We start from the raw sequence: 23,905 nt of genomic DNA on the forward strand, positions 1-23,905 counted from the left end.
ATTGTAGTAGTCCATTCAAATTTGAATTGCTTCCACAACTCAACACCAAAATGGAAGACAAACAAGTTCAAAGGCTTAAATATGTTCCTTGCATTTTCTAATTTTTTTAATGTTTATTTATTTGTTTATTTTTTTGAGACAGAGACAGAGTGAGTAGGAGAGGAGCAGAGAGAGAGAGAGAGAGAGAAGGAGAAACAGAATCTGAAGCAGACTCCAGGCTCTGAGCTGTCAGCACAGAGCCCAACGGCGGTGGGGGGGGAGGGGGGGGGCGGGGCTCAAGCCCACATACCATGAGATCATGACCTGAGCAGAAGTTGGATGCTTAACCAACTAAGCCATCCAGGCACTCTTACATTTTTTAAATTACTGTCAGATAGATGTTATCATGAAATGTTCAAAAGAAATCTATTGTTTTAAAAACTTTAAAAATTAAAAATTATGACTGTGTGGCTCAGTCTATTAAACATCCCAACTCTTGATTTTGGCTCAGATCATTATCTCACAGTCGTGAGTTCAAGCCCCATGTCAGTCTCCATGCTAAGCATGGAGCCTGCTTAAGATTCTCTCTCTCCCCCTCTCCCTCTACCCCTCCCCTGCTTTCACATGCATGTGCGCATGCCCACACACACATTCTCTAAATAAATAAATACCATATTTACAACAGTGTTTAACATAGCTTGTTATTCTTCTTCCCCATCTCTATTCCCATTCCTACAATCTCTACCTGCAGTTTCACCTCCACTATCATTCCTGTCCTGGAGTCTGGAACAGCTCAAATCCATTATGTGAGCTGTGTTGGGAAAGGAGTGAGGGGGCATGCAGTTGGATATTAGCCATAATTCTAATTCTATTGTCTGGCTGACCCCAGTGGTCTGCGTTTTCTCCAACATCAGAAAAAAAATTGTGATTAGCATGCAAGTTTCCATCTTGCTTAAATTGGTGGCAAAAATTAGATCTTAAATCTACTGTCCTCCATTAATTGGCTCAGAGATTCATCACCTTGGGATGGGATTTGGGAACTTCCAAATTCCCACAGCTTTTAGGAATACCATGAAGGCTTCAACCAGCTTTGCTGTCAAGTAGTGACTTTAGCATTAAAATGAGTTCTGTCACTTCAAGATGATTACTCTTCAGCTGGTCTCTGAAGCATCTGGGGCTTACTTGAGTCTCTCAATTTCACCATATTATATATGGACGGCCTTTAAAAATTTTTTTTAATGTTTATTTATTTTTTAGAGAAAGAGAGACAGAGCATGAGCAGGGAAGGGGCAGAAAGATAGGAACACAGAATCTGAAGCAGGTGCCAGGCTCTGAGGTGTCATCACAGAGCCCGACATGGGGCTTGAACTCACGAATGGTGAGATCATGACCTAAGCTGAAGTCAGATGCTTAGTTGACTGAGCCACCCAGGAGCCCCTGGGCCTGCTTTTTTTATGAAGAAGCAACATGATAATCTTTAAAATTAGCTTTCTAGGGGCGCCTGGGTGGCTCAGTCGGTTAAGCATCCGACTTTGGCTCAGGTCATGATCTCACAGTTCGTGAGTTCGAGCCCCGCGTCGGGCTCTGTGCTGACGGCTCGGAGCCTGGAGCCTGTTTCAGATTCTGTATCTCCCTTTCTCTCTGCCCCTCCCCTGCTCATGCTCTGTCTCTCTCTGTCTCAAAAATAAATAAACATTAAAAAAAAATTTTTTTAAATAAAAATAAAATAAAATTAGCTTTCTAAAAGAGACACAGGCTTACACATCACCTACCATAACGACTCTTGGTATTTTATTAAGGTGGATGCTGGGTGAATTTGTATAATGCTACAAACTTCTGTCAGAAACAGCCACTTTTTTTTTTTTTTTTAATTTTTTTTAACGTTTATTCATTTTTGAGACAGAGAGAGACAGAGCATGAATGGGGGAGGGGCAGAGAGAGAGGGAGACACAGAATCCGAAACAGGCTCCAGGCTCTGAGCGGTCAGCACAGAGCCGGACACGGGGATTGAACTCAAGGACCTCGAGATCATGACCTGAGCCGAAGTCGGACGCTTAACCGACTGAGCCACCCAGGCGCCCCTCATTCATTTATTAAACATGTATTGAGCACCTATTTTGTGACAGGCCCTAGAGATATAAAAATTATTAAGACAATCCCTTCTTTAAAGGAAGTCAGAGTCTAGCTGGAAAGATAGCCATGTAAATAGATATGCATTTGGACAAAGAGTAGGAAGGAATATGGAAATAGTATTAGGGGTGGGAGTGTGGGTGAATTTTGTCTAAGTATCTGTTAGGGGGTAAACTCTGGCATAAAACCTCAGAGGGAAGAGCAGTATCAGGTTCCTCTGACAAAGACTACACACAGCTCCAGGTAAGCTCTTCCCACTCCACCCCTGCCTTCAGGCCCCTCCCCCCCCCCCCCCCCCCCATGGATCAATGGAGTGCTCAGGGAATTCCAATAGACCGTGACAAGGGCATGAGGAGGAGAAATGGCATAGCAACCATGCAGACCTTCTATAGCAAAATACATGAATATTTTTGAGTGACTGTAATAATGCAATAAAAAATTTGAAGGGAATATGTATAATGGTACCCTAATGGATATCCCCAGCCCCTCATTAACTGGCCACTAGGCTTGCTTCCCTAGTCATGTGCCCCAGGATTCTCTAGGAGATCTAGTCTTTTTACTGTCATGACTTCTGTGCTGTGGGTCATGGGGCTGTCTCCTATCAAGAGTAGTCTTCGTTCTTCCAACTCAAAAATCTTGTACATTTTTTAAAGCTAAGGATTCATTTTCTTTTTTTTTTTTTATTTTTTTTTTTTTATTTTTTAATATATGAAATTTACTGTCAAATTGGTTTCCATACAACACCCAGTGCTCATCCCAAAAGGTGCCCTCCTCAATACCCATCACCCACCCTGCCCTCCCTCCCACCCCCCATCAACCCTCAGTTTGTTCTCAGTTTTTAACAGTCTCTAATGCTTTGGCTCTCTCCCACTCTAACCTCTTTTTTTTTTTTTTTTTTTTTCCTTCCCCTCCCCCATGGGTTTCTGTTATGTTTCTCAGGATCCACATAAGAGTGAAACCATATGGTATCTGTCTTTCTCTGTATGGCTTATTTCACTTAGCATCACACTCTCCAGTTCCATCCATGTTGCTACAAAAGGCCATATTTCATTTTTTCTCATTGCCACGTAGTATTCCATTGTGTATATAAACCACAATTTCTTTATCCATTCATCAGTTGATGGACATTTAGGCTCTTTCCATAATTTGGCTATTGTTGAGAGTGCCGCTATAAACATTGGGGTACAGGTGCCCCTATGCATCAGTACTCCTGTATCCCTTGGATAAATTCCTAGCAGTGCTATTGCTGGGTCATAGGGTAGGTCTATTTTTAATTTTCTGAGGAACCTCCACACTGCTTTCCAGAGCGGCTGCACCAATTTGCATTCCCACCAACAGTGCAAGAGGGTTCCTGTTTCTCCACATCCTCTCCAGCATCTATAGTCTCCTGATTTCTTCATTTTGGCCACTCTGACTGGCGTGAGGTGGTATCTGAGTGTGGTTTTGATTTGTATTTCCCTGATAAGGAGCGACGTTGAACATCTTTTCATGTGCCTGTTGGCCATCCGGATGTCTTCTTTAGAGAAGTGTCTATTCATGTTTTCTGCCCATTTCTTCACTGGGTTATTTGTTTTTCGGGTGTGGAGTTTGATGAGCTCTTTATAGATTTTGGATACTAGCCCTTTGTCCGATGTGTCATTTGCAAATATCTTTTCCCATTCCATTGGTTGCCTTTTAGTTTTGTTGGTTGTTTCCTTTGAGAAACAGCCACTTTTACTTACTTTCCAGTTTTATTATGATATAATTGTATAAATATACTCTTACATATAGATAACAAACAGTGTTGCTAGAGAGGAGGTGGATGGGGCGATGCATTAACTGGGTGATGGGGATTAAGGAGGGCACTTGTGATGAGCACTGGGTGATGTATGGAAGTGATGCATCACTAAACTCTACTCCTGAAATTAATAGTACACTATATGTTAACTAACTGGAATTCAATAAAAGTTTGAAACTACAAAAAAAGTAACCAAAATTAAAATTGAAAAAATAAAAAATATAAAGAAATAAGACTCAGGAAAGTTGATTGTTTCAGACTTCATGTGTTAGTCAAGAATCAGTGGATTTTAATACTAAATAAATAAATTAAAATCCCCAGGGGAAAAAATATATAATTAATATATAACATTGTGTAAGTTTAAGGTGTTCAGTGTAATGATTTGATAACATGTATATATTGCAACTGGTTACCACAATAAGGTTAGTTAAAACATCCATTGCCTCAAATAAGTACCTTTTTTGCACATGTGGTGAGAACATTTAAGATGTACTCTCCTAGCAACTTTCCAGTATAAACTACTGCACTGTTAAGTCTCTGATGGTTTATCTCTCTTGATCTCTCCATTACTCTTCCTCCTTTCAGGGTCCCCATCTCCTTCATGAGGTATTCCACACTACCCTTCAAACAGAGTAAGGAAGTTCCATCTTGAATATACTTCTGCATGTAGCAAAACCTTCCTCTGACCAGATTTTTGCTGACTCCACATGAAGATTGATGAGTTATGGCCCTATAGTCAGTAAAGGACAATGGTGGGTCTTCAATCACCTTCAGTCTTCTACCCAATTACAGCTGTGGCTTGTTTGTATCGTGGACTACATGGAAACGAACACATACTACCCTTTGGACCCGTTGCTGCCTACGTCCATGACGTAACCATCCCGGCTGGAACTCTTTGTTCCCAACATCTACTTCTGGCTCTACTCCTCAATATCTGTCACCATCCTACTCCTCTGTCTCTTTTAAAGATACCATCTATCTCTTGCTCTGAATCACGCTATCAAACATTCATTTGGGCACCATTTCACCTGTAGCTTTGCTTCAGGAAATAGTTGTTTTTCCACAACTATCCCTAAGGAATTCTTGCCATGATAATACCCAGGACTTCCCAAAGAAGACAATAATTCTGACTAAAAGTATATTCGACTATTTTAATATAGGTAACTATTGAATCAAAGCATATTCATCTGAAAAATACTAAGAAATTTGGAGAAGAGAGTTAGGGTTTTATGGAAGAAAAAACCTAAAACCTGTCTTCAGAAATTCTTTCTTTATTTATTGCTAGTCCTAACTTCACAGCTACCCAGAGGAATTTAGAATCATTTGGGAATACCTGTAAAAGACAACCTTCTTGAGGTGCCTGGGTGGCTCAGTCCATTAGTGCTGGACTTTAGCTCAGGTCATGATCTCATGGTTGGTGGGTTTGAGCCCTGAGTCGGGCTCTGTGCTGACAGCTCAGAGCATGGAGCCTGTTTGGGATTCTGTGTCTCCCTCACTCTCTACCTCTCCCCCACTCATGCTCTTTCTCTTTCTGTCTCTCAAAAATAAATAAACATAAATTTTTTTTTTAAAGACAACCTTCTTATTGCCTTTCACTAGTAAGTAGCCTCATTTGATCACTCTACTTGGGAGACATGGCTAGGATGGTTTGGAATTCAATTAATGAAAATCAGGCATGAGTTCATTAAAGGAAGAAGCTTTGTTTTTGTTTGTTTGTTTGTTTTTCACAGAAATAGCACGTAAGTCCTTAAGAAATATTTGCTTTTTTTAATTCCCTTAAATTCATATCTTCATCCAGAGATAAATGAAACATTCTCCCTCCTTTATGTCCATTTCTTGTCTCTGGCATTTGATTTTCTTCCAGCCTTCCTCCCTGTAAGGAGGAAAAATTTAAGTACATGTTATCACTCTGGGGAAGTTGGGAGGGATGCGCTTACTCCTTGTCAGGCACTGTGCTAAACTCTGTCATACAAATGTGCGTAAAATCCAAACCCTGCTTCTTGAAGAACTCACAATCTATTTAGGGAACTAGACATCCATGTAATCATGTTTAAACTATTATTCAATGTATTAGTACTCACATAGAGCTTTAAATACAGAGCTATAGACAAATACATAAGGAGACAGTTAATTTTGCTGGGGAGGTTTAAAAGGTGTCACAGAAATTAAAATCATAAATAGTGCAGGAATCCAGAGGGTGGTTTGCAGTGGGGCATATCTTGGCCCACCAGTGCTCAGGATTGTCCTTTCAGCTTGAGGACCTAGAAGAAACTGTCAGTTAGATGCTGTCAGGGACCGAAGGTGAAACATGAGTGAAAGCAGAAGTCATAAAGAGGCTGTCAGCAGAGACTGACTCTAACCAGGGCATGCCAATCCAGGTTTGGGCCAAGTATCAGAATCAAAGCAACTGATGTCACATGTAGAGCTGTGACAATTTTACCTGAAAACAAAAGGAAAAGAATAGAAACAAAGCACATATCCTAACATGGTTGTCAGGTCTAGAGCAAGCAAGTGGGCACCAGCTGCCCAGTAAGGTAGAACTCAGGGATTTTCAAAAAATACCAATGCTTTATGACAAGAGTGGAAAAGGGGCCAGATTACCTGTTTCAAGAGGCAAATCCTCTAAAATGTCATCCACTATCCGTAACATCTGCCTCAGGACAAACAGGATCAGAGTGTCCTTTAAAGGGTCTAGCTCCAACTCTGATGAATAATTTTCAACCATAAAGATATTATAAATAGGAATATCTAGCATTTTGCTGACTTCTATTATCTGTGGAAAAATTAATAAGCATAACTCATATCTGAAAAAGGACTAAATTCAAATATAATTCAAGAAAGAAACTGAAAAAGCAATAGCTTGATAAATTATCTTCTGAATATAATTATAATGCAGATAATTATTATTTTAAAGTAGGACATAAACTTGAATTAATCAGGCAATTGATCCACTTCTTCATTTGCCTGTTCACATTTGTAGTGTGAACACATACACACACACACACACACACACAAACACCCATACATCCCCCCCCCCCCACACACACACACAATATAACACTATTACAATAATTCCTGGTTAGAAATATATTCTTTACCTGGCTTTGGGACGTCATAGAATTATTCATGTTTAAAAAGTTGTCTTGAAGAATTTCACTGCACTTATCAATTTTAGTAAGCAAGACCACAAGTGCTGTACCTATATCAAAGAGATAAATCAGTGATTTTGTATCATAAACAGTAATGTGTCAACAAGGCAATTCAGTATGTGTGAAAGCAACTCTCTGTGGGGTGAAGATTTAGAGAATGAAATATCCCCAGTAAATGTCAATATGGAACCTGAAGTTCTTCTAATAGGAGAAATGATCTTTTCTTCCAACGTGAGATATAATTTCTAAATGCAACTGAATTCACACCATGTTGCAATCATCTACCATTCCAAATAGTGTGTTTTAAAGTGATAAGGTGGGGTGGGAGGCAGGGTGGTTGCTGGATATTGAAGAGCAAAAAAGACCCCAGAAAGTGAAGATTGTGTGAGAGTATTTGTAAAAACAAAGCACACTGATTTCACGGTTCTACTAAGGACTTCTTGCCCTCTCCCAATAGGCAGCTAACCGAATCAAAAGCCTCTTTACTAACACCTGCTTCCCCAGGAAAAAATATTATAAAACTAAGATTTCCAAATGCCATTCAAGAATATCCCTGAGGTTCTTTACAAGAGCTTTTAGTATCTTCCCCTTACATGAATCATATATATGAGTCATATATATGATATAGATATTCCCTCTCTACCCGCTTTGTTGAGAGTTTTTATCATAAGTGGATGTTGAGCTTGTCAAATGATTTTTCTGCATCTATTGATATGATTTTATCCATCATTTTGTTAATGTAGTGTATCACATTGATTGATATGTGAATGTTGAATCATCCTTACATCTCTGGAATTAATCCCACTTGTTTATTGTATATGATTCTTTTAATCTATCATTGAATTCAGTTTGCTAATATTTTGTTGAAGATTTTTATGTTTCTGCTTATTAGGAATATTAGCCTGTAATATTATTTTCTTGTGGTGTTCTTGCCTGGTTTTGATATCAGGGTAATGCTGATCTTCTAAAATGAGTTTGAAAGAGTTCCCTCCTCCTCTACTTTTTGGAATAGTTTGAGAAGGATTGCTGTTAATTTTTATTTGAATGTTCAGTAGAATCCACCAGTGATGCCACCTGTTTCTAGACTTTTGTCTGTTGGGAGTTTTTTGATTACTGATTCAATATCCTTCCTCATATTTGGTCTGTCAAGATTTGCTATTTCTTCATGACTCATGAAGGATACAACAGAAGGTTGTATGCTTCTAGGAATTTATCCATTTCTTCTAATTTTGTTTGTGTATAATTGTTCATCGTAGTCTCTTATGATAATTTGTGTTACTGTGGTATCAGTTGTAATATCTCATTTCTGGTTGTGTTTATTTGGGTCTTTTTTTTTTCCTGAAATTCAGTGAAAGGACTCCCACTTCTGGACCAAATGGAGCCAATATACTTTTCCCTATTCTTCCTTCTAAATACAACTAGAAACACTAGACATTATTTATAAATCAAACACAAAAATTGAAATGTGGAGAGAATAACAAAATAACAGAAATTGGCTAAGGACCACAGGATCCAACGAAAAATATGGTGGTGAGTTCTCTAGGCTTTCTTTTTACTTCAAATAGCCTATATTGGCTGCTGGAGAAGTGCACAACTAAGGAATGCTAATTGGAACTGGTGAAAAGAAAGGGAAAGAAAGGAACAAAAGGTTAAAAGAGGGAAGGGAAGGAAGGGAAGGGAAGGGGAAGAGAGGGGAGGGGAGGGGAGGGGAGGGAAGGGGAGGGGAGGGAAGGGGAGGGGAGGGAAGGGAAGGGAAGGGAAGGGAAGGGAAGGGAAGGGAAAGGAAGGGAAGGGGTTCCTCCCCTCTAAAAACCAGAAAAAAGAAAGCTAATTATATCCAAATCAAGAAGATGAAAGAAACCCTAAGGAGCAGAAATCAAAGAACAAACTAAAAACAGAAAAACAATTTAAAACATAAACAAAAACATGGTTCCTTGAAAAGAACAATAAAATTGACAAACCTTTAGAAATAGTGACAAAGAAAAACAAAAGAAAAGACATAAATCACCAATATCAGGAAGGTCACAGAGATATCCCTACAGACCCTACAGATATAAAATGAATAATAAGGAAATGCTATGAACAATTCTATCCACATAAATTTGACAACTTAGATGGAATGAAATGAACTAAAGTCTACAAACTATCCCAACTCACCTAATATGACATAGATTAATAGCTTGATAACTATTTTAAAATTAAATTTTTGGTTTTTTAAAAACCCCTGAAAAAGAAATCTCCAGACTCAGATGATTTCAATGGAAAACTCTACCAAACATTTAAAGAGAAATTAACACCAATTCTTCACAATCCTTTCAAGAAAATGGAAGAGGAGCACTTCCCAACTCATTTTATGAAGCCAGTGTTACCCTGACACCAAAACCTGACAAAGCATCAGGAAAAAAAAATACGAATCAATATCGTTCATTAATTTTTAATAAAATATTATCAAATAGGATTTGGCAATATATGAAAAAAATATGTTTCATAATACATGGGATTTATTCTAAGGAGACAAGACTGGCTCAAGATTCAAAAATCAATGTAACCCATCATATTAAGAAGATAAAGAGGAAAATTTTTTCATGATTATATCAATCTATGGAGAAAAATTATTCGATAAAATTCAACATCCATTCAGGACAAGAAGGAAAAAAAACTCAGAAAACTGGGAATAAAGAACCTCCTCAAATTGACAAAGCACAGCTGTAAAAAAAAAAAAAAAAAAAAAAAAAATATATATATATATATATATATATATATATATATATATATATGGCTAACATCATAATGGTGAAACACTGAATACTTTCCCCATAAGATCAAAACACCACAAGGGTATGTGCTCTCACCACTGTTATTCAACACAGTACTGGAACTTCTAGCCAGAAAAATATGACAAGAAATGGAAATAAAAGGCATACAGATTAAAAACAAAATTATCCCTATTTAAGATGGTATGAAAATCCCAAGGAATAAAAAAAAAACTTGCGTAGAACTAATAGGTGAGTTCAGCAAGGTCACAAGAAACAAGATTGACATACAAAATTCTATTGTAAATTGATGTACCAGGAATAAGCATCTGGAAGCCAAAATTCAAATATGATATCATTTTTAAAAAATTAAATATGTAGGTATAAATTTAATAAACCATGTGCAGGACTTGAATGTTAAAAACTGTGGAGAACTGGGGCGCCTGGGTGGCTCAGTCGGTTGAGCGTCCGACTTCAGCCCAGGTCACGATCTCGCGGTCCGTGAGTACGAGCCCCGCGTCGGGCTCTGGGCTGATGGCTCAGAGCCTGGAGCCTGCTTCCGATTCTGTGTCTCCCTCTCTCCCTGCCCCTCCCCCATTCATGCTCTATCTCTCTCTGTCTCAAAAATAAATAAACGTTAAAAAAAATTAAAAAAAAAACAAAACTGTGGAGAACTTGTGAAAGAAATCAAAGATCTCAATAAATGGAGAGACATATTATGTTCATGGATTGGAAGACTCAGCAGAGTAAAGATGTCAATTCTCCCCAAAATTTATACATGTGGTTACTGTTATACATGTGGTTAATGTAATTATACATGTGGTTAATGTAATGTAATTACAAGCAAGATTTTTTGTAGAAATAGACAAGGTAATTCTAAAATTCCCATGGAGGATGAGTTAAAGATGGCAACATAGGAAGACCCTGACCTCATTTCTGCCTATGGACACAACAAATTTACAGCTACGTATGGAATCACTGTCCTCTGAAAAGGACCTAAGAACTAGATGACTAGCATGTCCACAACAAAAAAACACAAAAGTAGTGCATCCAGAAGGGTATGAGAGGCAGAGACACTGCCCAGGATCCCACTCCAGATGCAGTGACCTCACAATCAGGTGGGATGCAAAAAAATACAAACTCTTTCTCAAGGGAATGAAGGGACTGTGCCCCACATCAGGCACCCCAATGCTGGGGGCTGACACCAGAAAGACAAAATGTCTGGTCTTGAAAAACAATGGGGATTAAGACCAGGGGAATCACAGAATTATAAACAACACAGATCCCAATCTTAAAGGGCCCCACACAAACCCAGTCGCCCTGACATCCAATGAGAAAGCAACAGACTGAAAAGCACCCAGACCATAAATGAGGGTGACTCACTTAACTACGTTTAAATCTACAAATGTGATAAAACAACACAGGGCTACACACACACACACACACACACACACACATAACAGTGGCAATTTTCTGGTTTTGATCTTCCTGGTCAGGTCAAGTAATATGAGGAGGTGACTTGACTATCAAGCCACTGGAAAATCACACGTGACAAAAAAATATGTAAATGATCTCTGTCTACTGTTGCCAGTAACCAATCTAGGACTCAGGAAATTCGGTAAAGGGTCCATAGGACCTCTCTGTATGCTCGTTGCAATTTCCTGTGAATCTATAATTATTTCAAAATAAAAGGTGTTTTAATTTTTTTTAATGTTTTAATTTATTTTTGAGAGATAGAGAGAGACAGAGCACGAGTGGGGAAGGGGCAGAGGGAGACAGAATTTAAAGCAAACTCCAGGCTCTGAGCTGTCAGCACAGAGCCTGACTTGGGGCTCAAACATACAAACTGCAAGATCATGACCTGAGCGGAAGTCAAACACTTACCCAACTGAGCCACCCAAGTGCCCCTCAAAATACAAGTTTCTTTTAATAAGGACAATGAGACTCACCACAGCTTAAGACCTCTTTTTGAACTTCTTTGAACTTTGCCACCTCCTTAGAGGTGATAGAACTGATAGAGTTGATATCTAAGACATAGGCCACACAGTGAATCTTGTCCTTCAGTGACGGAGAGGCGATGAACATAGGATGGTCTGGCGTAATTGATTTATGGGGGCTAAACTGTTATAGAAACATAAGGTAACATTTAGAGAGTCTTTGCTGACTTCGTTAAAACACATCCATGCTTGAAATGCAACTACCACTAACCTCCAACCCAAAACTTTCCTCCCCCTAGCCACTTTTTCCCCAGGTTAATTAGTAATCCCCCTTCCATACTTCCTCTCCACTAGGAGTGTAATGTTATTATATCTTTCGTATAGAAAAACCACTTCATTGTTTTGGCAAAAATTATAAGTATCCATACTTTACATTATCCATAATGGAACTATTTCAGAAAAATGGAAACAATGTTTGTTTAAAAAGTTAACTTCAGAGGCTCCTGGGTCACTCAGCTAGGTGAGTGTTCCACTCTTGATTTCATCTCAGGTCATAATCTCATGGTCTTTTAGGTGGAGCCCCACAGTTGGGCTCCACACTGACAGGATGGAGCCTGCTTGGGATTCTCTCTCTCTCCTTCTCCCTCTGCTCCTTCCCTACTCCTATGTGCACGAGTGCCCACGCACACATGCTCTCTCTCAAAATAAATAAATAAATATATTTTTAAAAAGCTAATTTCAAATCCGAGTCTCCAGAAAAAAAAAATGACCATTGACATTGGTTACACATCATTTAAGACTTTAAACATTTTGCATACTTAAATGGACTAATGAATAGAGGAGAAAAACGGAGGGGGGATGGGAAATGCCATTTAAAATAAAATGCCATAGGGGGCACCTGGGTGGCTCAGTCCAGTAAGCCTCAGACTTCAGTTCAGGTCATGATCTTGCAAGTTTGTGAGTTCGACCCCCACATCAGGCTCTCTGCTGTCAACACCAAACCCGCTTCAGATCCTCTGTCTCCCTGTCTCTGCCACTCTCCTGCTCACACACTCTCTCAGAAATAAAATAAACATTCAAAATAAAATAAAATAAAATAAAATGCTATAGGAGTGCTTGTTCAGCTCAGTCAGAAGACTGAAATTAGGGGTGCCTGTGTGGCTTAGTCAGTTCAGCATCTGACTTCAGCTCAGGTCATGATCTCACAGCTCATAAGTTCGAGCCTCATGTCAGGCTCTGTGCTGACAGCTCAGAGCTGGAGTCTGCTTCAGATTCTGTGTCTTCGTCTCTCTCTCTCTGCCCCTCCCCAGCTCGAGCTCTGTCTCTCTCTCTCTCTCTCAAAACTAAATAAACATTAAAAAAAAAAAAAAAGAGCACACAACTTGATCTCAGGGTCATGAGTTCGAGCCCGATTTTGGGTGTAGAGATTACTAAAAAAAATAAATTAAAAAAAATAAAATAACATAATTTCTTTAATTTTACAGAAGAAAAAGAAACTAAAGAGAAACAGAAGAAAAATCCCAAATTCTAAGTTAACATCTTCATACCAAGAATGATAATCTTTCTAGGATTAAGAAAATAGATTTAAAACTACAGTACAGGGCTAGGTTCATTATTTTTTTTTTCGAATAATATCAAGTAACTTTATTTCCCTCTGTGCTTTTCTAGTAATTTTTTTTCAATATATGAAATTTATTGTCAAATTGGTTTCCATACAACAAAAAAATATGGAACACTTCACGAATTTGCGTGTCATCCTTGCGCAGGAGCCATGCTAATCTTCTCTGTATCGTTCTAATTTTAGTATATGTGCTGCCGAAGCGAGCACAGGTTCATTATTTTTTAACTATATGTTTCAATGCTAAACTGAGTAGATTGCCTCTCTGTTGTGAAAAACGAAGGTGTTAGTAGGCTCACCTTATGGAGAACCTGAAGTTCTCCAATCTCTCTGCTCTGTTCCACCTCCTTGTATCTTATGTCTCCGTAAATTGTGAGGATGAGAATTACGTTCCTAGTTAACTATGTGTTTCAATTAGCATAGCATCTGTAACAAAATAGGTTTTTAATAATTTTTTTTAATATATGAGTCCATAGTTAAGGTTTCCAATCAAGCACAACTGAGCGGCAACAGAAGTCATGTTTAGAAATTGAGGCTGATTGTATCACACCTAATGCCTAAAAGAAAGGTGATAATAATGGTTGACTTTTTGAGCATTTAAAGTACATTCTCTCATTTATCTTTGCAGGCACTCTACAAAATGGGCTTTATTATTCCCTACATTTCACACATAAAAAAGTAAGACTTGCAGAGACATATATGTAACTTCATTATGAGTACACATCTAATTAGTGGCAAAGCCAACTTTTGGATGTAGGTATTTAGGTGGCATTTAAGTGGTGAAACGTAAGTACTTATAGTATAACAATATCACACTTAAACAAAAAGTGGTTAAATGTTCCAATATTTTGTCTAAGCGATCAAAAAAGTGCATGAGGTTAAACTATTACTTTTCTACTTATTTTACATTATTGTAAAAGTGATATAGGAACAATCTTTTCCTGAACGTTTTCTGAAATTTGTATAAGTAAAATACTGCTTTTGACTGTATTTCTTTCTTTCTTTTTTTTTGAGATTACCTTATTTTTTTAAGTAATCTTTGTGCCCAGTGTGGGGCTCAAACTCATGACCCTGAGTTCAAGAGTCTTAAGTTCTACCAACTGAACCAATGAGGCACCCCAGCCTATATTTCTTGATGCCATAGAAAATAAGTTCTTCTACTTTACTTATATGAACATTTATTCATTTAAAAGTAGAGTAGTGTTGGTTGATGTTGAAAACACCTTATAACAGTTGAAATTGTCTTATAGGGTAAAAATTTAACAAAGAGCATTGATGGAAATGATTTGAAAGGTTTTCGAGATTGGAGAATTCTTACCTCATATCTGTCTGGCACACAGCCTTTTAAGATGTGGGGTATATCATCCACACACAATCCTACTCCCTCTTCCTCATGTAGCCCCATGGAGTCACACAACATAAATGGCAGATATTTGTCATCTTTCCCATCTTTAACGGAATAAATCCTATACTATAAAACAAAGTATATCAAATGTAAAAATTCGTTCTTCAACAAGCATTCAAGACATGACAATAGGAAGAACACAGGGTGGTTAATACCTAACACTGGTCCTCAAACATTTTAGTCTCAGGATCACCTGATACTCTTAAAAATTACTGAGAATCTCAAAGAGATTTTTATTTATGTAGATCATCTCTACTGACATTTAACATACTAGAAACTGAAATAATTTTAAATATTTCTTAAATCATTTTAAAATACAATTATGAATTTATTGCATGTTAACCCAAATAACATTTTTACAAAAAAATTACTTTCCAGGGGCGCCTGGGTGGCGCAGTCGGTTAAGCGTCCGACTTCAGCCAGGTCACGATCTCACGGTCCGTGAGTTCGAGCCCCGCGTCGGGCTCTGGGCTGATGGCTCGGAGCCTGGAGCCTGTTTCCGATTCTGTGTCTCCCTCTCTCTCTGTCCCTCCCCCGTTCATGCTCTGTCTCTCTCTGTCCCAAAAATAAAAAAATAAAAAACGTTGAAAAAAAAAAAATTAAAAAAAAAAAAAAAATTACTTTCCAAAAAAATATTAAAAACAGCAGGATCAATTTACTTTTTACAATGCTCTTTAGTATCTGGATTAATAGAAGATAGCAGGATTCTCATACCTGCCTCTGAATTCAGTCTTTTGTGATAGATCATTTTGGTTGAAGTATATGAAGAAAACCTAGTCTCACGTGTATATATGTAGTAAGAAAAGGAGAGAGTATTTAATTTAACAGCTTTCAGAAAATTGTGGATATTCCTCATTAATAATGCATCAAAGCTCAACAAGTGATCATTTCTCAAAGGTTAGCTGTAATGTGGAATCTGTGATATTTTCATACTCAGTTACATTAAATTCATTGATCTATCCTACACTTTGAATACACTTTGTATCCATGCATGGCTTAGTAACACAATGCATTTGTTTATTTGAAAATATTGGTTCACTGGCTTACCTAGATCTTCCAAATATTGGCACATTTCACTGGACAATATTAAAACATCATACTTTTTACTAGCACCGCTAATCTTACCAGATAAGTCTTTAAGTCTTAGGAAGTTATGAAGCTCAAAATGGTAGATACAAGCTGCTCAAAGTTCTAATTTTCTTTAAAACTCAAATGCTACCATTGGCAACAAACATCGTTGGTTGGTTGTTTTTCTTGAAGTGATATGCTCAGTTAGTGCATTTTCCATGAATTTCTACTGAATAGCTACGTATGAATAAGCAAGCCTGCCAATTGTCTTCTCAATTAAAAATGATGTTACCTGAGAAAAGTTCAGCTCACAACTCAATTGCACCAGTGTCTTTGCTCAGCAACCACCACATTTTGGTATGCCTTAGAAACCCTTTATATGTACTTCCCATTTCATCACACAAAATATTAAAATAATGTGTTCTCAAAAGCTGAGTTTAAATAAAATCCATGTTACTTATTCATCAGTTACATTCTTAAGTGAAAGCATTTTGTTTGTTTTTCCTGCAAGCTGAGTGGTAGAAAGGAATACAATGATTACTAACAGTGTTTGGTGCCATTACTTGATTTGTGCAAAGGTGCCAGGCAACAAATAAAACTACATTTGTATGATAAGTTCAAATGTCCATACCCTACAAAAAGCAAAACCATCTTAGTATTATTATGAAAATAATGTTAAACTCACAGACCCCATAAAATTCTCTCAGGGACACTCAGGGGTCTACAAACCTCACTTTGGGAAGCTCTGCTTTAACAAATCGTCTTTACTTAATAAACACACTCAATCTGATACCAAGAGGATTTCTCGGAACTCTGAAAAATCTTTATTGGTCAAATATACTTCCAAATAGGCACAACTATGGAAGATTTAGGCAGAAACACAAAGAAAAATGCTAACTCTGAGATACCAAACAACAACTTGAATCACAATTCTCCCATTCCCAACCAGGAAGCAGAGAACCCCTCTATGACCTATAAGAATCTGTAATGAAGTCAAAAGCTCCCATTGGTCCATAAGTCCAATGCCTAGGAGCAATATCACTGGATATTTTGATCTAAGTAAATGGGACTTTACTGGTGCCTCCACCGGAAAGGAATTACACAAAGCAGTAGAGTCACGTACTTAAAGTGCATTGTGTAATTTTAGTATCAGTAGGCACATTCATAGTTTTCATTAATCTGTTTCCTTCACAAATTGAGTTCTTCAAAGAGAAGGGTCCCTGAGCAATAAACTCCTGCTTCCTTGGGGCGCCCGTGTGTCTCAGTCAGTTAAGCATCTGATTCTTAATTTGGGCTCGGGTCATGATCTCAAGGTTGGTGAGACTGAGCTCTGCCTCAGGCTCTGTACTGCCAGCACAGAGCCTGCTTGAGATCTCTCTCTCTCTCTCTCTCTCTCTCTCTCTCTCTCCTTTCCTCTCTTCTCTCTCTCTCTCAAAATAAGAAATAAGTCATTTAAAAAATACATTCTGTTTCCTTGATAAATATTCTGTCCTGTATTCCTTCAGTTTATATAGTAGTATTTGCATTTCATTTGGACTTCAGGATCTACATCTTCTCTTAAAGTAATGTGAAAAGGAAGGAGATGAATCTTGTCCTGGTGAGTACCTGTACTACAGCACCTATCACAGTGAATAGTACTTATTTGTTTATTATCTACATTGAAATCCCTGAGTAATAAGACCAATTATTTGTATTTAGGTCTTTACTGCCAACACAGTATTTAACAGAAACATTTCCATCAATGCTTAATGTATTGAACTGCTGTTGCCGTATCTTGCTTTGGCTTTTGAGGCTAGACTAATACATCAAGATGAAGCCAGCCAAGTAGATAGAATCTAGCCAACTTCAAGAAATAAAATGTGTTTCTTGAAAATCATAGAAAATGCTTTCAGTTATTAAATGTGACACAAAACTAAAATGAGCCACGTCTGTCCGATGCAAAATTTTGTACTGACGGTGCACAGCACATTTCCAATCAGAAGATAACAATATTAGGTTGTAGCAATCACAGAAAAATACAGTTTGATTATGAAATGTCCTATTCATTCCCCTTAATTTTTTTGTTTGATTGTATAACATTGAGAAGCACAGAATGGGAGAAAGTTTTTCCACAATAATTTGTAGGTCTTTGGAGTAACAGTTTTAAAAATGGTATTAGTACTCCTATTTGTTTACAAATAGGATTGTGTTCACAGGAGCACTGATAGATTTACCCTTTGAAGGTTGACTCACCAAAGTGAATTGTTGCCTTGCTTTTCATGATCATTTCTTATAAAATGGTTTTGTAAAATGGAAAAGGGTTTCATTCTTTTATTACAAAAAAAAAGAGAAAAGAATTTCAATCCAGGTAAAACCATACGGGACATAAGTAAAAACACATTTCTAATATAACAGACAAAGACTTACACAAAGTTTTTTTAAATTTTAGTGTTGTATTCTACAAGTTTAAGCATTCTAAATATAAGTGCTTCTTGCGTGCATAAAAATGAAAAGCCTCTCAGTAAAACACAACTCAAATGGAGGCAATTCAGATTCAGCTTTTACTCCTGTTTTACATTTGATTTAGCATTTAATTGCTTGTAGGTGAGAAGGTTAACATTCCCAGAGAATGGCAAAGAAATGAACAAATCTAATAATTGTAATCAATAAAACAAAACCCTCAGGAAATCCTTGAGTAACTTACCTGTTCAGTAATGCTGGTGTCATCAGACCCCACTATGGCTTGGCGAGTCAGACGGCCTTGGAAAACAGACTTCACTGAATTGATAAAACTAGACTTTCCAGATCCAACTGGACCCAGCAAGAGAATACAAATTTCTGAAATCAAGTCTACTTTGGGCTTGAAGGCTCTGAGCTCTGCTAGAAGCCGATTCCTCTGCCTGTGAAATAACATGCAGAACTTAAAACAGCCACACCCCCAGAGGAACAACAGCACAATTCTCCTGGACCTTCTTTCCTTCCTTTTACAAGTATGTTGTAATTACTTATGTATTATTTGGGTATTAATGCCCATCTCTCATCTGATGTGAAATGGTCTATGGTTACACATTTTGTGCTTGAAGAAAATGCATTTATCTATATCTTAATAAAGCTAAACATTAACCAGCAACCAAATCACTGTTAAACTATTAGCCTTGACAACACAAGTCAGAGAAATATCAGCAACACTGAAGATGTGTGTTATCTCAGTAATAATATTATATTAAGGAGAAATAAAATATATACAACACAGATATTTATAAATTGGGGAAAGGAGGTTTGCTTTTATTTTTTTTTTAATTTTTTTAACGTTTATTTATTTTTGAGACAGAGAGAGACAGAGCATGAATGGGGGAGGGTCAGAGAGAGAGAGGGAGACACAGAATCTGAAACAGGCTCCAGGCTCTGAGCTGTCAGCACAGAGCCCGACGCGGGGCTTGAACTCATGAACTGCGAGATCATGACCTGAGCTGAAGTCGGACGCTTAACTGACTGAGCCACCCAGGTGCCCCGGAGGTTTGCTTTTAAAACTTACTGAAATTCCCCCAAAACTTTATTCCCAAGGAAAAGCTTCAAAGGAATTATCTGAAATAGTCATCTAGAAATTTCTGTCTGGAAAACTTTGTATCTAGCCAGCTCAAGTGAAAAAGAAAGTCAAATTGCTGTCAGGTAGATTTTTAAAGGTTCACAGTTGGTAGTCATTCTATTTTTGCTGTTGTTGTAAATTGCCTCAAACATATTATTTAAATAATATTATAATTCATTTTTATCACCCAAGTTATATTTTTTTATTTTATTATTTAATTTCCAATGTCATTTATAGAAGTGTTCTAAATAAAGTGAGTAATAGTCCAAAAACCTAACTTACTTTGAGGCTCTTGTTACCTTGAGCATATAGGTTGTATCATCCTTAATTCCTGTAGGAAATAAACATAGCATAATAAGGTTTTTAACTTGTCTTGCTAAATATGCCAAGTCAACCTTTTCAGTGGGGCAGCGAGTCTGCTTATATAAACCAGGGCCGAGCTGTCCAGTTAGGAGTTAGTGTTGGTAACCCTAGTGAAGAGAGAAAGGAAAATTACCCCCCTTCTCGGGAGGATAATTAACTCACTCTGCAAACTCTCACATAAGTATACCCAGAGGTCCTAGAGCTGACCCAAAAGGGGTCATATATCAAAACAAACCCCTGCTATCGCTCACTTTCCATCTCCATCTCTCCACTTTCACTCCTCAACTGACTCTGTTCAAAGCTGTCTACACCTTCTGGGTAATACATCATAACCTTTATGCTTCCCAGGTTACATTTTGAAGTTTATGAAACAGTAATTTGATGGCATGAAACCTGACTGTTCCTCTCATTTATCCTTGTTCTTGTAGCTCAGTGATGACCAACAAATACAAAGAAAGACTAGAACCAGAATGTAGGATTATCTCATTTAACATACCTTCAACTCGAAAGACTTCATTTTCCAAATAAGTGAGGTCAGAGGAGATATGTACTCCTAATTCAGAGCTTAACAAAGGATGTATAGAAAGTTTGGTTTTGCTTGAATCTATACAGAACATCTCTTGATCAAAGGAACAAAATGTCAGTTGCCCAGAAGCAATTTTCACTTCTGCCTCTAGAACTGCAATTGCCATTTCTGTAGCTTTATTCCTTTGAAATGAAAAACAGAAGGAGGGGATTGGCTCTGTAAACTCTTTACCTGGTGCAGGATAATGCCCAGGTATAAAGACCCCAATAATCTTATTATAAAAGTAAAGAATTGTTATAGTAGATCCCTGAAGCTGGCACCTATCAAGCAAACTAAAACTTGTATGTCCATGGACACTAGACTTATAAAGAAGTCTCAAGGAAACGTTTCCAAGCAGCTTTTGCAGACTTTTCTCCTCATTCCATGTCAATCTCGTTGTCACTGCCATGATTTTCTGTATCTGATAGAAAAACAATAATAGGTTGAGAGGCTAGTTAGTATACCACAGTGGCTTAAAGTACAGATTTCTGCTTCTTCTAGTTCCAGTGCGTTATTTTTTTCTCCGACCCAATTAAAACACGTTGGTTGGATTACAATGTAAAAAAACAAAACAAAACACACACACACAAAAAAACCAGAGATAGAACAATAGTAGGTAGATATGAAAAAAAAAACCCAGATAATTTAGAAATAAAAAATATCATTAAAATATCATTAAATTTTTTAAGTCAGTAGACAAATGGGCAACTAAATAAAGAATAAAGTAAAATTAAAATTAATAAATTAGAACACGGGTCAGCTAACTTTTTCTTAATGACAGGTGTAAATATTTTAGGCTTTGTGGAACATATAATCTCTGCCATAATTAACTCAACATTGCCAATGTAATGCAAAAACATAGATGATATGTAAACAAATGGACATGATTATGTTCCAATAAGGTTTTTTTTTTTTTTACAAAAACAAGTGGGTGGTACACAGGTCATGGTTTGCCAGCGCATGAATTAGAAGATAGGAAAGGGGAATTTATACATAAAACAGTTCACAGAGCAAGAAATTGAAATATGAGAGGAGTTAATAGACATGGAGGTCCCACAGTGGCAGGATAGACCATGAGTCATCATGCCAATTCTTTCAATTCTTTCAAAAACTAGAACACAGGTTAAACTGTAAATATATATATTTGAAAGCATTGAAGAGATAACAAAGGAGTGAAGACTATGTCATTGGCTAAGATTTGGAAAAGAAGTGAAGACGGAGAGGGAAGCTTGGCATTTGGGAGCACATTTCTCTGAGGAGCGTCTGTGAACTTTAGAAGAGGTGCCTGAGATGCTGAGAAGTTAGGCAAAACTTTTGTTAGACTCACAGAGCTAGGGGAATATAGTGCAAGAAAGAGGGTGCCTTGGCAATCTTCCTCCCAAGCTGTGGGCAAGGATTTTGAAGAGCTACAGGGAAGAAAAAAGGGTGGCCTAAAAATGTACAGACTTAATTCCATCTCCTGGTAATTTCAGTCTCTGAGTGGGTTCACATACATGAAGATTGCCTGTGCCTCTAGTTGTAAGGCAGGAGCAAAAACAAATCTTGTCTGGATGAAGAGAACATTTTTCTAGCTTCAAACTATCCCCACAATGTTTTTAGATTTAGTGACTCACATTCATCAGAAACACAAAGCAGGAAATGAAAGAACATGATAGAAAACCAAGAGAAAAAGCAAAATACAGAAATAAACCCATACTCTTTATTAATTTGTTTTGTTTTTCTAGATTCCACACATAAGGGAAATCAGATAGCACTTTTCTCTCTGACTTATTTCACATACCATAATACCCTCTAGATCTATCCATGCTGTTGCAAATGGCTTATCTCATCTCTTTTTACAGCTGAGTAATATTCCACGGTGCGTGTGTGTGTGTGTGTGTGTACCTCACATCTAATGGAAAAACTGTCTCTAATGGAAAAGTAGTCAAAGTATATGAAGACATTCACAGATGAGGCAACTCAAATCAACTATAAACACATGAAAAAAATGTTCAACTGTTCTAGAAAGAGAGCTGTAAATTAAACAATAATGAGATAGCAGTTTACATCCAACAAGGGGCCAGCAATACCAAGTTGACCCAAATATGGAGATTCAGTAATATTCACATTGTTTTGATGGACATATATCATTTTGAGGAGCAAGCATATTCATGGCAGCTTTGTTTAGGATAAATTAGAAGCCTGGATATACAAATTTTGGCATATTCACACAATGAAATACTAAAGAGCACTGAAGTGACTGAACTAGGCCTATTTGTATCAACTTTAATAAAGCTCAAAAGACTAAGCAAGTTGAGAACAATACACTTAGTATGATAGCATTCATATAAACTGTTAACACAAAGCAATACTAGAGATCATGTTCAGATACAGAGGTATACGTGGCAAAAGCACAAAAAACAAGCACAACAATAATTATACCGCAGTCTGGATAATATTTCCCTCTGGCAAGGAAGGGAAGAGAAAGGAGTATAGGAGAGATTCACAGGTAACTTCAACATTATCTGTAATGCTTTTGTTTTTTTTCAGGAGGAAAAAACTACTCTAATTAGATAAATCATCTTAAGAATCTGATAGAACTTACTCTCTAGCATTCCCTGTATTTAAAATTTTCATTAAAAAACACAACAAATGAAAGAGAAAAGTATGATCATTAGCAGCCATTAGCAGCCATTTCACTCTGAATTCATTTTCAAAGAAAGGAAAACAGGCAATTTTCTGTACACACAGCTAGGAAGCATCAGATGGCAAAAAAATCACTTACCTGGTTTTAAGAGTTGGATGAAGCTTAAATGTAGTCTTAGCTGGATCCAGCAGCCACAGTTTGGAGACAGAAGGTTCTGCCGAGATCTGTGGCATCTGTGTTTGAAAGAAAGGAAAGTGAAACTCAGCAGCAATCAGTGGCCAGCATGAGAACGTCATTAGGTTTCTTTTTCCTTGTTAGAGAGAAAGAGAGAAAAGGAAAAAGAAACTAAGATTTCTGCCAAACCCACCAGAAAGATCTTTGGTCCCCTCTGTAGCCCACATGTAGGCACTCAGGAAATGATAATTAATAAAAACTGCAATAAAACCAATAGCCAACATTTCTGCACATTTTACTATGTGCTTGGCACTGTGCAACTGCTCGCGTTTCCTAGTGTCTTCTCCAAACACGGTAAACACTCTTAGTATCTTTATTTCTCAAAGCATGCAAATGAAACTTAAGTATGCAAGTTAATTCAGCTAACAGAGCGACAGCACTGGCTGGTATTTAAAACCATCTTTCTACACTGGAACACACAGATGAAAATTTGGCTCTTCCCTAATTCATTTATAAGGCAGCGCACAGCTTCTTTTCCCATTTACACATTCAGTCATTCAACAAGGGCTTAGACCCTGGAGAAGGATAATGCTGAGTAAGATAAAAATAGTGCCCTCAAATCGTATGCTGTGCAATCAGGGAGATGGTCAGGTACACAGACAGGTATATTAGTGTTCCAAATGCTGCAAGAGGAGTAAAAACAAGATCCCCTGGGGACCGGAGTGACAGTGGCCTCACCCAGCCTTAGGGCACTAGTAAAAGCTAGCAAAGCAAAGTTCAGACTGAGACATGAAGT

At 37.5% G+C, this 23,905-nt stretch overlaps 1 protein-coding gene and 1 non-coding gene across 2 annotated transcripts; both read right to left on the reverse strand.

The window, feature by feature from the left end:
- Positions 1-3,848: 3,848 nt before the first annotated feature.
- Positions 3,849-23,206, reverse strand: IFI44L (interferon induced protein 44 like). Its single transcript, XM_060625299.3, has 9 exons — positions 23,074-23,206; positions 20,241-20,730; positions 19,664-19,712; positions 18,500-18,695; positions 14,662-14,814; positions 11,738-11,909; positions 6,985-7,085; positions 6,488-6,659; positions 3,849-5,759 (listed from the first exon to the last, which is right to left on the reverse strand). The coding sequence occupies exons 2-9, from the start codon at positions 20,716-20,718 to the stop codon at positions 5,710-5,712; spliced, it is 1,371 nt and encodes a 456-aa protein (XP_060481282.1). The 5' UTR covers positions 20,719-20,730; positions 23,074-23,206; the 3' UTR covers positions 3,849-5,709.
- LOC132673949 (U6 spliceosomal RNA) lies at positions 13,447-13,553 on the reverse strand. Its single transcript, XR_009608282.1, has one exon. It is a non-coding gene; the product is annotated as a U6 spliceosomal RNA (small nuclear RNA).
- Positions 23,207-23,905: the final 699 nt, after the last annotated feature.

This window comes from Panthera onca, chromosome C1 (genome assembly GCF_046562875.1).
Source record: "Panthera onca isolate mPanOnc1 chromosome C1, mPanOnc1 haplotype 2, whole genome shotgun sequence".
In the NCBI taxonomy this organism is placed as follows: domain Eukaryota; kingdom Metazoa; phylum Chordata; class Mammalia; order Carnivora; family Felidae; genus Panthera; species Panthera onca.

Coding starts and splice junctions, on each gene's coding strand:
- IFI44L (XM_060625299.3), bottom strand. CDS start 20,718: ATGGCAGTGACAACGAGATTGACATGGAATGAGGAGAAAAGTCTGCAA. Junction 14,815..18,499: donor ACACCAGCATTACTGAACAG/GTAAGTTACTCA, acceptor TTTGTTTTATAG/TATAGGATTTATTCCGTTAA. Junction 11,910..14,661: donor GTGTGCCAGACAGATATGAG/GTAAGAATTCTC, acceptor TTTCTATAACAG/TTTAGCCCCCATAAATCAAT.